This window comes from Limulus polyphemus, unplaced genomic scaffold, assembly GCF_000517525.1.
Source record: "Limulus polyphemus unplaced genomic scaffold, Limulus_polyphemus-2.1.2 Scaffold19, whole genome shotgun sequence".
In the NCBI taxonomy this organism is placed as follows: Eukaryota; Metazoa; Arthropoda; class Merostomata; order Xiphosura; family Limulidae; genus Limulus; species Limulus polyphemus.
In genome coordinates, this window is record NW_013665629.1 from 647,513 (window position 1) to 663,654 (window position 16,142).

Sequence of the window (16,142 nt, forward strand, 5' to 3'; positions counted from 1 at the left end):
TGATTTAATCTATTTTTCTTTTTATAAACGATTATACAAAAAAAAAAAGGCGTAGAAACCAGCAAACGCAAAACACCTATTTATTTAACTAATATGTACAATACATTTTTTAATTTCATCCTCGTAATACAAATAATTGGATGCTTTAGACAATCATAATGATTTAGCATTTTATCTTAAGCTTCAAGGAAAACAAAGGCACGGACAGGTAATTTTTATCAAACGTAAAAACATGAACACTATACATAGTTATATGCTAGGAAAGCAATAACCAGTGAATTAAATAACAATACATTTTATCGACACTGATTTCAATACAAAATTGTATTTTTAATTATGCAAAATTAACAGTTTTACATCCAAAGGACATTTGTACGTAAACAGAATATTCAGAGAAAAGTATACCAGCATACGCCTTTCTTTTATCGTACTTCTACACGACTATGATTTAGTTTGGGTTGTTGTCATTCGCGAAATAAGTGTCCGTATATTTTCAACATAGGCAGCAGAGACTACAATATAAAGAAACTTCAGAGGAAATCTAAAACCAATTGAAAATTTCAAAATTAGTGATATTTATGAAAACTGTAGCAAGCGTTTGGAGCGTTTAAAGTAAGCACAATGTATATACATTTATAGTGTTAAAATATTATTATGAAAAAATACGTGTCAAAAATTTTTAGTACTTCACGTGATTCTATTGAAATTCCAGTAATTTACTATTATCCAACAGCAGTAAAATTTGTAAGTTAAGCAAATATTCGATAAACTTTTCAATGTTCTTCAGCATCTAGCAGTCAATTGCTCATCTCTACCACTTCGGTATACTTTCCGCAACAGGAGAGACACAAAGCGGAAGAACAAGATTTCAGAGGTGTTTCTCGATTCCAGAAGTCACACCACATGAGTCCCCACTGAGCCAACAAAACTTCGTGATGATAACTGTGGAGATTGTGCGTGGAAATGTCGTGTTCGGTAATCAACAATCGGGGGTGTTTCTGTGATCCGAACATGATGTTTTCCTACGTCAACCGGGGTCACAGGAAAGGGTGAATAGCGAGAATCCGGGGAAATTACAACAAGTTCCTCATCGGCGGCGAATGAATCATCGACAGAACTTCTTGGCCATTCCTTAAAGCATTTACACATACACAAAAAACATCAAAAAAAAAGGACTCTAAAATAAAACGTATATTATACTTGCTGAAAAACAAAGGAACAAAACATTGTAGACAGATACCCTACACATCATGATAATTAGATATATATTTGAATATAGCTATTGAGGTGGAACTGACTTTAAAAAATTATGTTTTATATGTTTTATTTTGTACTAAAAATAAACCTTGTACCATAATTATTAAGTTAAAATGTAAACGTAAGTGACATTTGTAATCACCTAGCATTGGAAACTGCATTCGCTAAGTATATTAAAGAACGTAGTAATCTCAGCCAAAACTAAAAATCCAATATGATGGAACGTACACATGCCTTAGCTATACGGAATTTCATTCAGGTAATCAATAATAGAGTAAAATACATTTTTAAACGTATAACAAGGACATGAAGAGTGATACCGATATGTATACTTTTTAGTAATAGGTATCTGAAAATGATATTTTTAAATAACTACACCTTAATACTTAGACGAATTTTAGAATTAAACATATTATTTGAGGTTTCCATCATTGTGAGTTCATTTTAAAGGTAAAAAGCTATTTTATTTCAGTAGCATTTGCCAAGTTGAAGCTCATAACACTAACACGATTAGGGCTTTCCAGTACATTATTCATTTTATGTAAAAACATTAAAAGAAACGCCACATTACATACAATTTTATGAGTCCTCCGAGTTTTAAGAATGTCTGGGCAATCATCTCCACTACCAGTTGTTGTCCTTATAGTGTAATCTACGAATAAATAAGTATTAGTAAAAGGTCCCATACACACTGAAAACACAAATTGTTTATTTTAATAGTAAATAATTTATAATACACAATTTGGTAACTGACAAAATAAATCCACACCCTTTACACAACAAGTTATTGAAAAAGCTGTAAAACAGCTGGCCACACTACTTTAATAGAAGAAACTGTTTTGAGGAGCTGATAAGCACCCGATACTAGTTTTGTATATTCATTATTTTCATTCATTACTTTAAATAATTCATGTGTCAAACTTATTCATTCTGATCTCATCTAGTATGTGGGTCAGAAACAGGTATATGTTTAGTTGTTGACCTATGAATAAAATATATTTATAAAACAGTTCAGTGTAAAAAATAGTCACGTTTTTAAGTTGCTAACACATTGTTTTTTATCCCAAAACAAAATAGAATAGTGTTTTCTGAATTCATTGACCCTAATCTTAATCGAGATAATGGCATGGGCATAGGTTTATACTTGAGATATTGATTAATAACTGTATGCTGTTTTAACATAATCTGATAAGTGTAATGACGAAAATATATGATGTATACATATTTTTAGCTTGATTTCTGAATAACGGTGTGCCAATAATCAAATAATGGGCTTGTTTTTTGCACATCATAATCTTGACCACACTTCAGCCACAATAGCGGAAAGATTATAAGGTAATCACAGTTTTAAACGTAGTTTATTATTGGTGATGAATATCTGAACATTCACAACATTGGTTATTTTCTATCACGAACCTTGTGTTAAGTGACATTTTGGTTCCCTCATCTTGTGCTGAGGTTTCATATCCCCATTGTCGTTTATCTATAAAATTAAAGGTATTTCTCTAAGCTGTAATTATTCATCACAAATAACTGAATGAATAACAGTTTTATCATTATCCACGTTCTTATACATTGACGAAGTACCAGGATGTTAACTAAAAGCACATATAACACAATACGTTCATAAGAGTGAAAGCCGTTACGTTATATATCATTTAATTTCTTACAAGACTAACATAGGAAGACTATTACCTTGCGGATGAATAATGTTTTGTTGCCTCAGATGTTTATTTCGCAATGGGCTGTTGGCCATGTGTTTGATTTTATTATTAATAAATAATATTAATATTTGTTAACGTTAAAAGAACCGTTAAGCTTCTTTTTCTGAGAAATAAAACCCGTGTTCACTTTACAAATAGATAAGAAAACCTATAACCTATATATCTTAAATTCAAATTGCCTGAGTGCTAATTGTTGGAAAATATGAAAACATTTTCAATATAGTGATGAAAGAGTAGACGGTATAGTATCGAAAGACAGGATGCTATGATTTAAGAAAATTCTATAGCACAATTGACTAGTTTTTAGATTTTAGCAAATCTATAAACATTTTTAATAGCATTAAATGTTTAAATAGCTTGACCCATATGTAGATTTACTACTAAATGCTCGTAATGTCGGTTAATATATGATTTCGACATTCGCAAGACAACATTTTTAAAATTATGAAATAATGACAGAAATAAATGTTTAGTTTATTTTAGACACTACAGTCTCATTATATTTATTTAACTATATGAGGCAGATGAGCAATAATTAAATCACCTTCTTTCTAGCTGCAAGTTCCTTCATCATTATATCGTGACAACTTTTTCTTTTATCATCAACAGGACACAAAGCCTCTCCATTGATTTTGTCTTTATATGTACTCGGTGTGTACATTTTATTATCAGAATTTTCAGACCTTCTTTCCTTAATAGAGTTTTCTGAAATGATGGAATGTTCTTTTATTACAGATTAGTCTTCAACACATGAGCAGTCACAAAAACTGATGAAAATTCCAACCAATTTAATACAAGAAATACAAGATCAAAGTGTTGTTAAAAGTGTAGTTCTATTTAATTATGTATGTTTATTTCGCCTCAAATATATCTCAAATGTCTTTCAGAAATATTTATACTTAATACACATATTGGAACCATTTTAAAAACTGGTAAGCCATTATAGTAAATTTGAAGACGACGTAGCTTACGTTTTAACGTAATACATGTGTAGATCCGAAATATTATTTATGAAAATTAATGTTCAACATCACTTAATTTACTCGATATCTTTTACAAAGCTTATAATGCATTTAGTCAACACTGAACCATGATACTTTTTTATAGAATTCCATAATCAACAACAAAGCAAAATTGATGCATGAAAGCTGTTCAAATAAATCAAAAAATGCCATTAATAACTAAACTAAAATATTTTGAAATGATATAAATGTTCTTAAACATTCTCTTACGAAAATTACGAGCAATAAAAGACTCGAAGCATGATTTTACAGGGGGATGACAAAACTATTGAGTGAAAATAATGTATCGCTTCTTTAAAGTTGCCCCCCCCCGGTGGCACAGCAGTATGTCTGCAGACTTACAACGCTAGGATCCGGGTTTCAATACCCGTGGTGGGCAGATCACAGCTAGCCCATTGTGTAGCTTTGTGCTTAATTACAAACAAACAATCTTTAAAGTTACAGATGTTCAATATATGTTTTTGTTATTAAATCCAAAGTTTTACAATGGGATATTAGTGCTGTGCCCACGCCAGAGATCGAACCCCGATTTTTACCACTATAAACCCCTAAGCTTACCGCAGAACCACCGGGAACACAAATATTCTACGTTGCATCCTTTGACTACAAATATTATTTGGCACGAGTAGAAGTTTCACGTTGAAGTGAGTAACCTGTCTGATTGAGCTTAAGATTAGATGACGTTTTGGTTCAATCCCATGAATTTTACTCGGAAGATGATCGAAACATCAACTCATCAAATAGATTGTCTGCTTTATGAGGAACCTGCTGACCTGTATTTCATGCAGGTCTTGTGTTTCAATCCACACATCCTATTTCGATCTTTTACTCCTAAAACAGAACGAAATAAATATTTCATGTGGAGCGCTCGCCGCGTTTATTATGCACTGTATAAAACGTAGCGAACGCAGGACGAATTTATAACAATTATATCTTTAGAAGGGACACATACCTTGCTGCTGCTGTTGTCTACGCTTCCGCTTACGGATAAAACAGATGACAAGGATCGCATTCATGAATACGAGAAGAGCGCCAACAACAGAACCGACAACTAGTAACAGCCTGGGTATTTCGCCTTTGTTTCCTAGTGATGAGTCGATCACGGCACCCGTGGAATCGATAAGGGCAGCATCTGTGAAGATGAAATACTATATTCTAGAATACGGAAGTGCATGTGGAATTAATAAAACACGTGAAATAGTACAAATGTGCCTGTACTTAACATGATGTTTGTCAGTGCAACAGCATGTGTGGGTGTTTGCCTATGGAGCTAAATAAATATATATCAATGTGCAATAGTGTTGTGGATTTAGTAATATTATTAGCCACAGCACAACAATGAATGTCAATTAATCAAACTTATGTTGGTACATCATGCCTGTGGACTAAAAAATGACATTTGATTCAGTGCAGTAGTGCTTTCCAGTTAAAACAATGTGACACACATAGTGTACAGTATATGTGGGTTTAATAAAATATGTATTGAATAACAACTTAGTATATAAAACAAAAACTATTTCTTGGAAAGGAACAGTTAAATGAACTTTTTGGTCGTTCAAATAAAGTGATAAAGTGAGTTACACCTAAACCCAGTAATCTAGTATTTAACAGAACTGTACAGCCAAATTGAATATTCGTATACTTATCACATACTTTTTACATTTCCAACCAATCAACCATGATTATTTACGAATTGTTGCACATCCTAGGAATGAGCGGATGTTAGGTATTTTTTTTCTAAATCGATACCATACTCCTAAGTTATACGCTATAATACAACATTGGCAGTTAGCATATGATAAGCTGTGAAAAAAACAAAAACTAAAAACTAAAAAGAAATTGCTATCTTCTTTTCTGGTTTAGACAATCTATGTTAACTCTCTCTATACATCCGAAACAGATTTTGAGAGTGAAGTTGAAAATAAACAAAACACATTGTTTTCGTTAAGTGATTCTTTGCAGTAATTGGAACTAAGAATAAATAAGATAATTTAATTTTCTTTTAACTACAATTAAAAGGCACAATTCATTTTTATTTCCTTTCTCTTTAAGTAAATAAAAACAACATCATTTGTTATGTTAAGCAATAAAGAAAATAATTAGTTTTATACCTCACGTAATTTTAAATAATGAATAATAATTATACAAGATTGTAAACAACAGCTGATGAATAATAAGTATACAAGATGGTGAACAACAGCTGATGAATAATAATTATACAAGATGATGAAGAACAGCTAATGAATAATAATTATACAAGATGGTAAACAACAGCTGATGAATAATAAGTATACAAGATGGTGAACAACAGCTAATGAATAATAATTATACAAGATGGTAAACAACATCTTGTAGTTTAGCAACAGCTGATGAATAATAATTATACAAGATGGTAAACAACATCTTGTAGTTTAGCAACAGCTGATGAATAATAATTATACAAGATGATAAACAACAGCTGATGAATAATAATTATATAGGATGGTAAACAACAGCTGATGAATAATAATTATAAACGTTGGTAGAAAGAGCTGATTAATAATAATCATACAGGTTGTTAAACAACAGCTGGTGAATAATAAGTATACAAGATGGTTAACAACAGCTGATGAATAATAATTATACAAGATGGTAAACATCAGTTGATGAATAATAATCATAGATTTTGGTAAAAACAGCTGATGAATAATAATTATACATTTTGGTAAAAACAGCTGATGAATAATAACTATACAGGTTGAAAAACAACAGCTGATGAATAATAACTATACAGGTTGTTAAACAACAGCTGAAGAATAATAATTATACAGGTTGTTAAACAACAGCTGAAGAATAATAATTATACAGTGATTACCTAAAGTTCGGGCGTGTGCTATTTGTTCACTGTAGCCGCTTTTTCCTATAATATTTCGAGACATTATTTCAAAGATGTACTCTGTTTCAGGATTCAATACGTTGATGACGGCCTTTGAAGCATTCCCAGGTAGATAGCTACTATATGCATATTCACTGGACGATACTGTTCTGAATCGTATCCTGAACTGCTGCTGATAGCCACCATCAAACCCTGGTGCCCAAATCAGTGACACTGAGTTGTGAGTGACATTTTTAACGGAGAGATCGTTTGGTGGATCAGGTCTATCTGTGAAATAAATTAAGTACAACTTGTAGTTACAAGATGCAATTTGCTTGCATCATGAATAGAAATTAATAGCTACTTATCACAACCAATAGCAATATAAACCTTTTATGTTAAAGTAAATAAATACGAAATATATAATTTACTCTTTGCTATGGTTCTTCAGTCTAACGACTGATGATTAATGGTACTTAACAGGCAATTCAGTTTGTTGTTAAGCGCAAAGCTATTAATGAGCTATCCGTGTTCTGCCCACAGCTGGTATCGAAACCCAATTTTTAGCATTATTAGCCTTGAGATTTATCGCTCAGCCAAGGAGGTGCACGCATTTACGTCGAATAACAGTAAACATGATACTAGGCCCCAGGTGTGCGAAGTATTTAGCTCTTTTTTTGGCTTTAACTTCTAGGTGTTGTACAACTAATATTTTCTGGTGTTGAAAAGTACTGAGCTTTAATTGTTAAAGCTTAAAAAGAAATTAGAAGTCCGTATATCTGACTCATAGATGGCGCAGAAAGTCATTTCTTTTTCTCGCGTGGTTAATCGTTGACACCATTTAGATCAGCCCTCCCAGTGGCACAGCGGTATATCTGCAGACTTACAACGCTAGAATCAGGGTTTCGATACCCGTGGTGGGCAGAGCACAGATAGCCCATGGTGTAGCTTTATTCTTAATTACAAAACAACAAATCAATTATATTAAATTCAAAATATCTTTACCTGTTTCTCTTACTTTTATTTTTATATCTTTTTATGTTATCACAAAGAAATATAAATTGACACTGTATTACAAAGAATATTACTACCATATATTATGCCATTCCATCGAAATAAGATTTAAATATGTTTCCAGTACTATATTCATAACCTTTTGAGTTTCCTTGACTTCTGACATAAGCAATTTTAACAATATGTTGAATACATTTCGATAAAAACATACCCACTCAATGAACTTAATATAAATATACATATTTATAAAGAATAAGCTCTTTACATCTAGTGTGTTTTCTTAATATATCTTACAAACCTCTTTTCCTTAAATTGATCCTTATTTCATCCCTCCCCATTTCATTTTTCGCAGTACATTCATAAATTCCAAAGTCGTTTACGTTCAAGCTATTCACAAACAAGGTACTCTCCCATAGCGTCTCTCCCAGGCTCAAGTCTTGCTGGGAAAACCTCATTTTGACAAATTCTTCTCTAGACAAGGAATCGCCGTCTTTAGACCAAGTAAAACTTACGTTCGGCGCAGCTTCTGCTCGACATATTAAACGCACTGTCCTGCCCTCTTCTCCAGCTATGTTCAGGTTGTACTGTGACTCTTGGATAACTGGTTGAACTGAAATAAGTAAACAAGTAACAAAATAGTTATTTTAAATATTTTTTATGTTATATGATCGTACAAAAAAATATTACCCGCATCTTTTATACAAGAATGCAAATGACATGACATAAAAATGATTTTCATATTAAATTACACTAATGTTTATTCATTATATATAAAATTTCCAGTAATCTTTCTTCCAAATAATTCAATTTTACCGCCTTTAATAATCCTAGATCGCATCAGTTGAAACTCATACTATAAGTAATGTTATTATTGTATAACGAACCACAAATTTGATGTGGAGTGTTACTAGTATAAAATACATTGTCTAGCATAAGCTTTTCTGATAAATAAATAGATTATTAAACAAATATTCTTATAATGTCGTTGTAAATAGCTAAGCAGTGAAAATAAATTTCAAATTACAAAAGTTGTGATTTCATAATTACTGAATGTCTTCTTCTTTCAAGTGCTATTATATTGATAATGTGTAGAAACAAAGTACGTTTTTATCTGCACATTCTGTCAGAAAATATATCAAATACTTATTACCACATTGTCAGTGTTTTAGTTTGAAATACGAAATGTTGAGGTAAACAACAAATCATGAAAAATATAATGGATGAATAAAGATTACATTATTAAATTGCCGGACTTATTTTCCAATGGCCCTAAATGCACTCACGACTCACACTTGACAACAAGCCGAACTTGTGCTATTGATTCTTCTCCAATTCCATTGTAAGCCACACATTCGATATTACCAGCATCTTCTTTAGACACATTCAATACGGTAAGAAATGAGCGTCCCCTCTCGGATATGATTTGCGTATTTCTCATTTCATATCCCGGTCGATTCCAACGGATGATATCTTGCGTCAATGGATTCCCTGTTACTTCACACAGAAACTGGGCATCGTCTCCTTGTTTTGCGTATGTTGACGGACTTATTTTTGTGATAGATGCTTGATCTGGTGAAAAAAAACGTGCTGTTTATTTAAAGAATTAATTAAGGAATATGTGTGTGTGTGGCTTGAGTTTATCATAATGTATTTTTAATTATTAAAAGCATGAGATGTTCATAAAATCTATATAAAAATTAGAATGAAAATGTAAATACTATATAGAAGATGTTATTCTTGCTTTTGTTTTATTCACGATGTCTTGCAATTTTGTGTTATTAGCATATATTTTTCCAACCTGTTATTACCATAATGATTGAGGTAATTACGATAAAAATTTAAGCAAAATTAATCTTTAAAGTGTAAACTTAATAATATCTAGCGCATTTTGATTTACTGCACACACTTGCAAAACAATGTAAGATCTCTTGTTACGTTTAATTGAACAAACGATAGTCCAAAGGAAGTAATTTTTATTCTTTATTGAAATAAATAGTTAAAGGGCCAGCACATTATTCCGAAAAAGACCATGAACGGAGTAGCTATTTCACAAGTAAACTTGTCTGATTTAATGAAAGTATATGTAAGTAGATACACAACCCTTACGCATATAGTATCTTGCATATATGTAATTAGATATTTATTGTCACATTATTATATACGATATTTAATCATTTGATATGATCATATACGAGTTTGATACAGAAAGTCAACCTATTTTAATTCCTTTAATCTCAATACAATAAAACAATAATTCTTTTTATGTAGTGTGTGAACATGTTCTATACCTCATGGTTCAAACAGATGAAAAATAAGATAATAAGTGTAACAATACCTAACCAAGTTGCATATGCACTCACAAATATTTATTTACGTGTGTGTGTGTGAATGTGCTCTATGAGTTAAGTCTTCTAAATCAATTAGAAATGCATTTAAAACTGTATGTGAATGTATATTACTTAGGGTATGGTAATGAAGTTACTTTAATTTGAAGAATAAAATATGTTATATCAGCGTTTAACTCCATCACTGGCTTTCATTTAAAATTTCTACTTTTTATATTTAACACATGACTTTTCAATCTAGTCAGATATCTAACTAATTGATTATTAGCTCATTGTTTCAAGTTTTGTATAATGAACAAAGCACTGTTCTGATCATTTGAAGGTACTTACATAACACATTGATAAGAATCACCTTCCTGGTGGTACCTTGAGAATTGGAAGCTTCACAGACATACTGACCACCAAAGTTTCTGGACATCTCAGCAATTTCCAAGACGGGCCCTCTTGAAACTACTCTGTGGCTAGTAAATTGCTTTGTTTTCCAGACGTAACTGTCAGAAACGTCTAGAACAGGTTCACCGTCTCTGATCCAAGTGTAGTCAATAACTGGTGGATTTCCCTTTGCTGTGACGTTAAATGCTTCAGATTCTCCTTCTACAGCGTCAAACCTTTCCATTTCCGGAACCAAAAATTCTGGTTTATCTGAAATGTAAATTCTATGCATTAAAATTAAACAAACGTTTCAAAAGCAAGTAGCTAAATAGAAGCCATTTAAAGCATTTCTCTATTCTATAGAAGATAACAATAAACTTTGTGAACTAATTAGTGAACATCTTTTCAAATAGACAATACTTTTGGATACTTGTGTATATTGATAGTGAAATGTTCTGGATTATACATGAATTATATATATAACCTTCTGAATTAGAAACTGAAAATCCTAAGATATCTGATGCTCAAACGCACATGTTTAGATTTATATAAACACAAGTAATAGTTCTGACCGAATATCCATACTTTTTTTATCAAATCTATAGACTTTGTTCACTTAAGAGTAATTTTCTTTATTTTGTGCACACAAGTACTGCAATTTCATGTTTACTTAAATCCTACGGAATATGCTACAAACTAAAATTTGTCTTTGTATGATAAAACTTTGAATTGAAAACAACTATGATAGTTTCAATCCAGTGATTTTAAAATATGTAATAATGATAATAATAAATATTAGAATAATGTTACTAAAATTAAAACAAAACAATGTAAATAAGCTTTATAAAAACAACCAAAATATGTTACAATAATTACATTTTCTTCTTATCGATTACTTTATTTGCATAATCTATTTTCACATAAAATCCTCATATACTAGTTACTTATTATTTTCTTCGTGCAAACCTCTAAAATAGGCTGGCTATCTGCACTCTGTCCACCGCAGGGATTCGAATCCCGGGATTTTAGCGTTGCAGCTCCGCGAGCTCACCGTTGACCCACTGCGCTTTTCCACTTGTTAGAGCGGTAGATTAAATTAGCTACATTATTTACTGGGCTAATTTCACATGTGAGGTTTGCCAATAAAGGACTAACAGAAGGATTATATCCATTGCTGTGTGGGTCCTCTTAATGCAGGTATCTCTCTCATTAAAGATACGTTTTTCCTTCCCAAGTTGTAGTTTGTACTATAATTTAAATTTATTTCCATATATGTCTTTAATACATCTGCTGAATATGTTAATAATTTTTCAAAGAGCCGTAACTCTGATTTGTAGTTAAAAACTGGGACTTAATCGCTTAGTTGATTAATCTCTTTGGGATTTAAAAAAAAAACATACTTTTTACGGTAAGAAGAACTTAAAAACTGGGACTTAATCGCTTAGTTGATTAATTTTTTGGGGATTTTAAAAAACTTACTATTTACGGTAAGAAGAACTTAAAAACTGGAACTTAATTGCTTAGTTGATTAATCTTTTTGGGATTTAAAAAAAAACATACTTTTTACGGTAAGAAGAACTTAAAAACTGGGACTTAATCGCTTAGTTGATTAATTTTTGGGGATTTTAAAAAACTTACTTTTTACGGTAAGAAGAACTTAAAAACTGGGACTTAATTGCTTAGTTGATTAATTTTTTGGGAATTCAAGAAAACTTACTTTTTACGGTGAGAAGAACTTGGAAACATGTTAATTAACTGGATCTAGTTTGACAATGTTCGTATTTTTTTTGTCCAGGAATGACGTTAGTGTTTATCAGAATTTTCGTTGTTATTGTGCTTTAAAAAGAGATATATTTACTTGACATATTGATATTTTGGTGTTGAGAGTACTGCAAATGAATTGATGTAGTGTTACAGATGCTGTGTTGCACATTAATCGCTGGATAAATGGATTGGTGGGCGGACAAAGAGATAGCTAGATATATATATATATATTTTTTAATGTAGTTATTTTGTGTATTTTAGCATCAGGCCTTAAAGCCGAACATGTTAGTAAAAAACATTAAATGATAATAATTGTTGATTACTGACCAGTGACAACAAAAATAGAAATTATGAAAGGAATTAGTAATACTTTATCACAACTAGTGTCCGTCTATTTAATTTTTATTTTTATAAGATCCTCTTAATAAATAGGTATTTATATATAAAAATGGTTTCTTAGGTCTTGAGACACCAATTAACAACCTAAAATAGAATTTCAATTATTTCATAATTAGATTGGAAAAAGATCATGTAATTAAACTTTGAGTTGAGCGGACTGAAGTATGTGATTTTTTTTTGTGTGTGTTTCGCTAAAAGTTTGAAGAAACTATTGATAACTGCATTGCTTATTAAAGCTCTTCATACAAACAAAGTATGAAAATAATCTTACTGAACAATGGCGTTTTACATCATGTTTACATTTAATTAATTTACTATTCATTTAGGTGTGTAAAAATCTATAAACCACACACTATATTGAATATTTCAATTAGAACTTGTGAGGAAGCTTTTAGCGAGTGATCAACAGCAAAAGGAAAATATATTAACAGTTTTCTTCTCGAATGAAAAAATGATCTCCGAAGTAAGAAACTATTTTAAAGAGTTAAGATGCGATGAGAGTTTTATGATTTTTAAAAATTCTCATCTGCCCATATATATAATTATCTTGCAGACAGCAACTAAATATCTATTTCCATAGATTCAGAGATGAAATGTTTTTATGTTTAATTGAAAAAAAAACAACAACAACGGAAAAACATTTCGACTGCAATCAATATAAGGACCTTTTGGGCTTTACAACTGAGATGGATGAAATTATACTAATCTTTATTTAAACTACTATACCCTAATTAAGTGTGAAAAAAAAGTATTTGTTTAATAAAAACCACACCTACAGCATATTAATTTTTGTTGTTTTTTTGGATAATCCGAATGTTGAAGGCCAAAATAATTCGTTTTTGACGTATATTTTCACTATGCTTCAACTTCTTTAAATTACATCAAAGAACAAAATATAACAAAAACATTGTTTTGTTTACCTTACATAAGTATATTAATTTTGCGTAAATGTAATTAATTTACGGAGAACGGAGTAACCTGAAATGATCGAACACAGAATATATAGTTTGTTTGTTTGTTTTCTGGTAAGTTTACGGCATCTTGATTCGAAATTTCTACAAGTAGGTATAATATGCACTGTGGTGAAAATAATTTGTTTTGAGCTCTGCTTATGTGTTTGAAAATATATATGTTTCTGTACAAGAAATACATTTTAGTCCATTATAAAATAAAACGGTTCCCGTATTTTTTCCTGTCGAAATTATATTCCTAACATCGCCCCACGAAAAATATACAAGAATGAATTTCAATGAATTATTATTATTTAAATAATAAAGCATCTGAACCGAACTCAAATGAGATGTTTGAAAGAAATGTTTGTTTTATATTACCCTTTTCAATAAATTGGATTTCTCTCTTAGATATTCCAACATTTCCTCGAAGTAAGATGTAATTCTATCAAACTAACGACATCCTTCCAAGATAAATTGCATATATATTACCACCTTCTGCTTCAGAGGCGTGTTGTTATCGAATCAACTCTTGCCACTTGCATCGATCAATCCTTCTTCAAGTGGTTCAGTCAAATAATCCCAACAACATCCTGTTCTAATGGCCGAGAATTTACGAACTTAATGTATTAATGCATTCTACCTTTTTCTTATTATGTGGTTCGGAGGTTTAAAATTCTACAACGGTTGATTTTAAAAGTAGGGAAAACAGTTGTATTATAGTTGATAATATCTTTTTTTCTTATATTGTGAAGGGATGTTTACAATTGTGCTTCGGCATTAAAAAATAAATATTCACTATTGAAGAAGTAAATGCCACAGAGATAATATATTTTACATGGTATTGTTTCAGATAAGGGTTTTTGATGCATGTTACCAGCAAAATTGGCCAAATGTGGTAACAATTCACATTATGAATGGCATTTACTGAGCACCTGAATTTAAGAATTTGGCCAAGGTGATAAAATATCGCCACAAAACTATAACTAATTGAAAGGTTTTCATATCCTCCTGCGGGACAGCATTAAGTTCCAGGAATTATGACGCTAAAATCCGGGGTTTGTTTCCCCGCGGTGGATACAACAGATAACGCAATGTGGCTTTGGTCTAAAACAAACAATCAAATATACCTTTCATACTTAGATGGCGACCTACACCATAATGCAAAAAAATCTGTTATTCTTCCTAACTGAAATCATTTACTGCTAAGAGTTCTACATCATGCTGCTATACAGTGTGAACTTACAAAGCACCCGTAATGTCAACGTATCATGAACACTTCGGTGGAGGTCCAAATTAGTCGCCTGGCACTTGAACTCCGCGTTGTCGTCAGAAGATGTAACATTAAATCTTAATCGACTCTTCGTAATCTTTCCTCCATACTGGCCATCAATTACTCCGTCATGACTACCAGTGATCGGATTGCCATTTTTCCACCATTTCACACTAGCTTCAGGGTTGCTGCTTGTAGATTCGCAAGTCAAGACCACCTGATTAACAAGAAAAAACACACTAAAATTCCATATTATGAAACAATTTTCTGAAATTAAGTGTCGCGTAACATGGAACAGTTGTTTATGAACTTCATGAACGAAGTAATGTACTTTTTACTGCAGAAGAATATTCAGTTGTCACTTTACAGAACATAAACGCCTCCCAGTGGCACAGTGGGATGTCTGCGGACTTACAACGCTAGAAACCAGGTTTTGATACTAGTGGTGGGAAAAGCACAGATAGCCCATCATGTAGTCGCGTGATTAAATTCAAACGAACAAACAGAATATAAACTTTTCACAGTTTCTCTTACTTATAAGAAAAACCAGGTTTGAATTTGTTGTTGATTTTCTCCTTGCCCCCTTTTTTTTAATAATTATAGATTGAAATATACAACGCAAAATTAATATTTTTTTTTATGATTTCGTGCAAAACAATTCAGGGGATATTTGCCATTAGCCGTTCCTCATTTGAAACTGATAGGGCAGAGGGAAGAAAGCTAATCCATAGGATCCACCGTCAACTCTTGTCTAACATAATAGTACGATTTGATCGTCCCGCCTAGAACACTCTCAGTGTCTAAAAATTGTGGAGCGTGTTTTTAGCACAATGAGACACGAACCAAGAAGTTTTGGGTTCGCAAATCAAGCATGCCATCCACTACAAGCCATGACAGGTCTCGCAAATTGAAATAATATATTTAATCATAATTTGATTGGAAACATTTTAAATAGATTTAATGACAGACTAAAATGTACTAAATATATTCATAAAGGATAGATTTATAACCATTTAAATAATACATGTATATTACAGACTAATTATTGTGTATTTTTGTTATTTTTACATATACTTTGTCTTTAAATTCGATGACGAGGAACCCACTTTGAGACTAATAATGGCTGGAGACGGCTTAAATGGGTAATGAAAAAAACTTTAATACAGGT

At 31.5% G+C, this 16,142-nt stretch overlaps 1 protein-coding gene across 1 annotated transcript in view; it reads right to left on the reverse strand.

The window, feature by feature from the left end:
• Positions 1-365: 365 nt before the first annotated feature.
• LOC106457828 (nephrin-like) overlaps positions 366-16,142 on the reverse strand; it is a 120,308-nt gene continuing 104,531 nt past the window's right edge. The window contains exons 13-22 of the mRNA XM_022384092.1: positions 14,948-15,191; positions 10,547-10,858; positions 9,162-9,440; positions 8,170-8,481; positions 6,858-7,145; positions 4,956-5,135; positions 3,526-3,686; positions 2,674-2,740; positions 1,833-1,909; positions 366-1,131 (exon numbers count right to left, since the gene is read on the reverse strand). Coding sequence (XP_022239800.1) covers positions 895-1,131; positions 1,833-1,909; positions 2,674-2,740; positions 3,526-3,686; positions 4,956-5,135; positions 6,858-7,145; positions 8,170-8,481; positions 9,162-9,440; positions 10,547-10,858; positions 14,948-15,191 — 2,157 coding nt within the window. The 3' untranslated portion in view covers positions 366-894. The remainder of the gene's footprint in view (positions 1,132-1,832; positions 1,910-2,673; positions 2,741-3,525; positions 3,687-4,955; positions 5,136-6,857; positions 7,146-8,169; positions 8,482-9,161; positions 9,441-10,546; positions 10,859-14,947; positions 15,192-16,142) is intronic.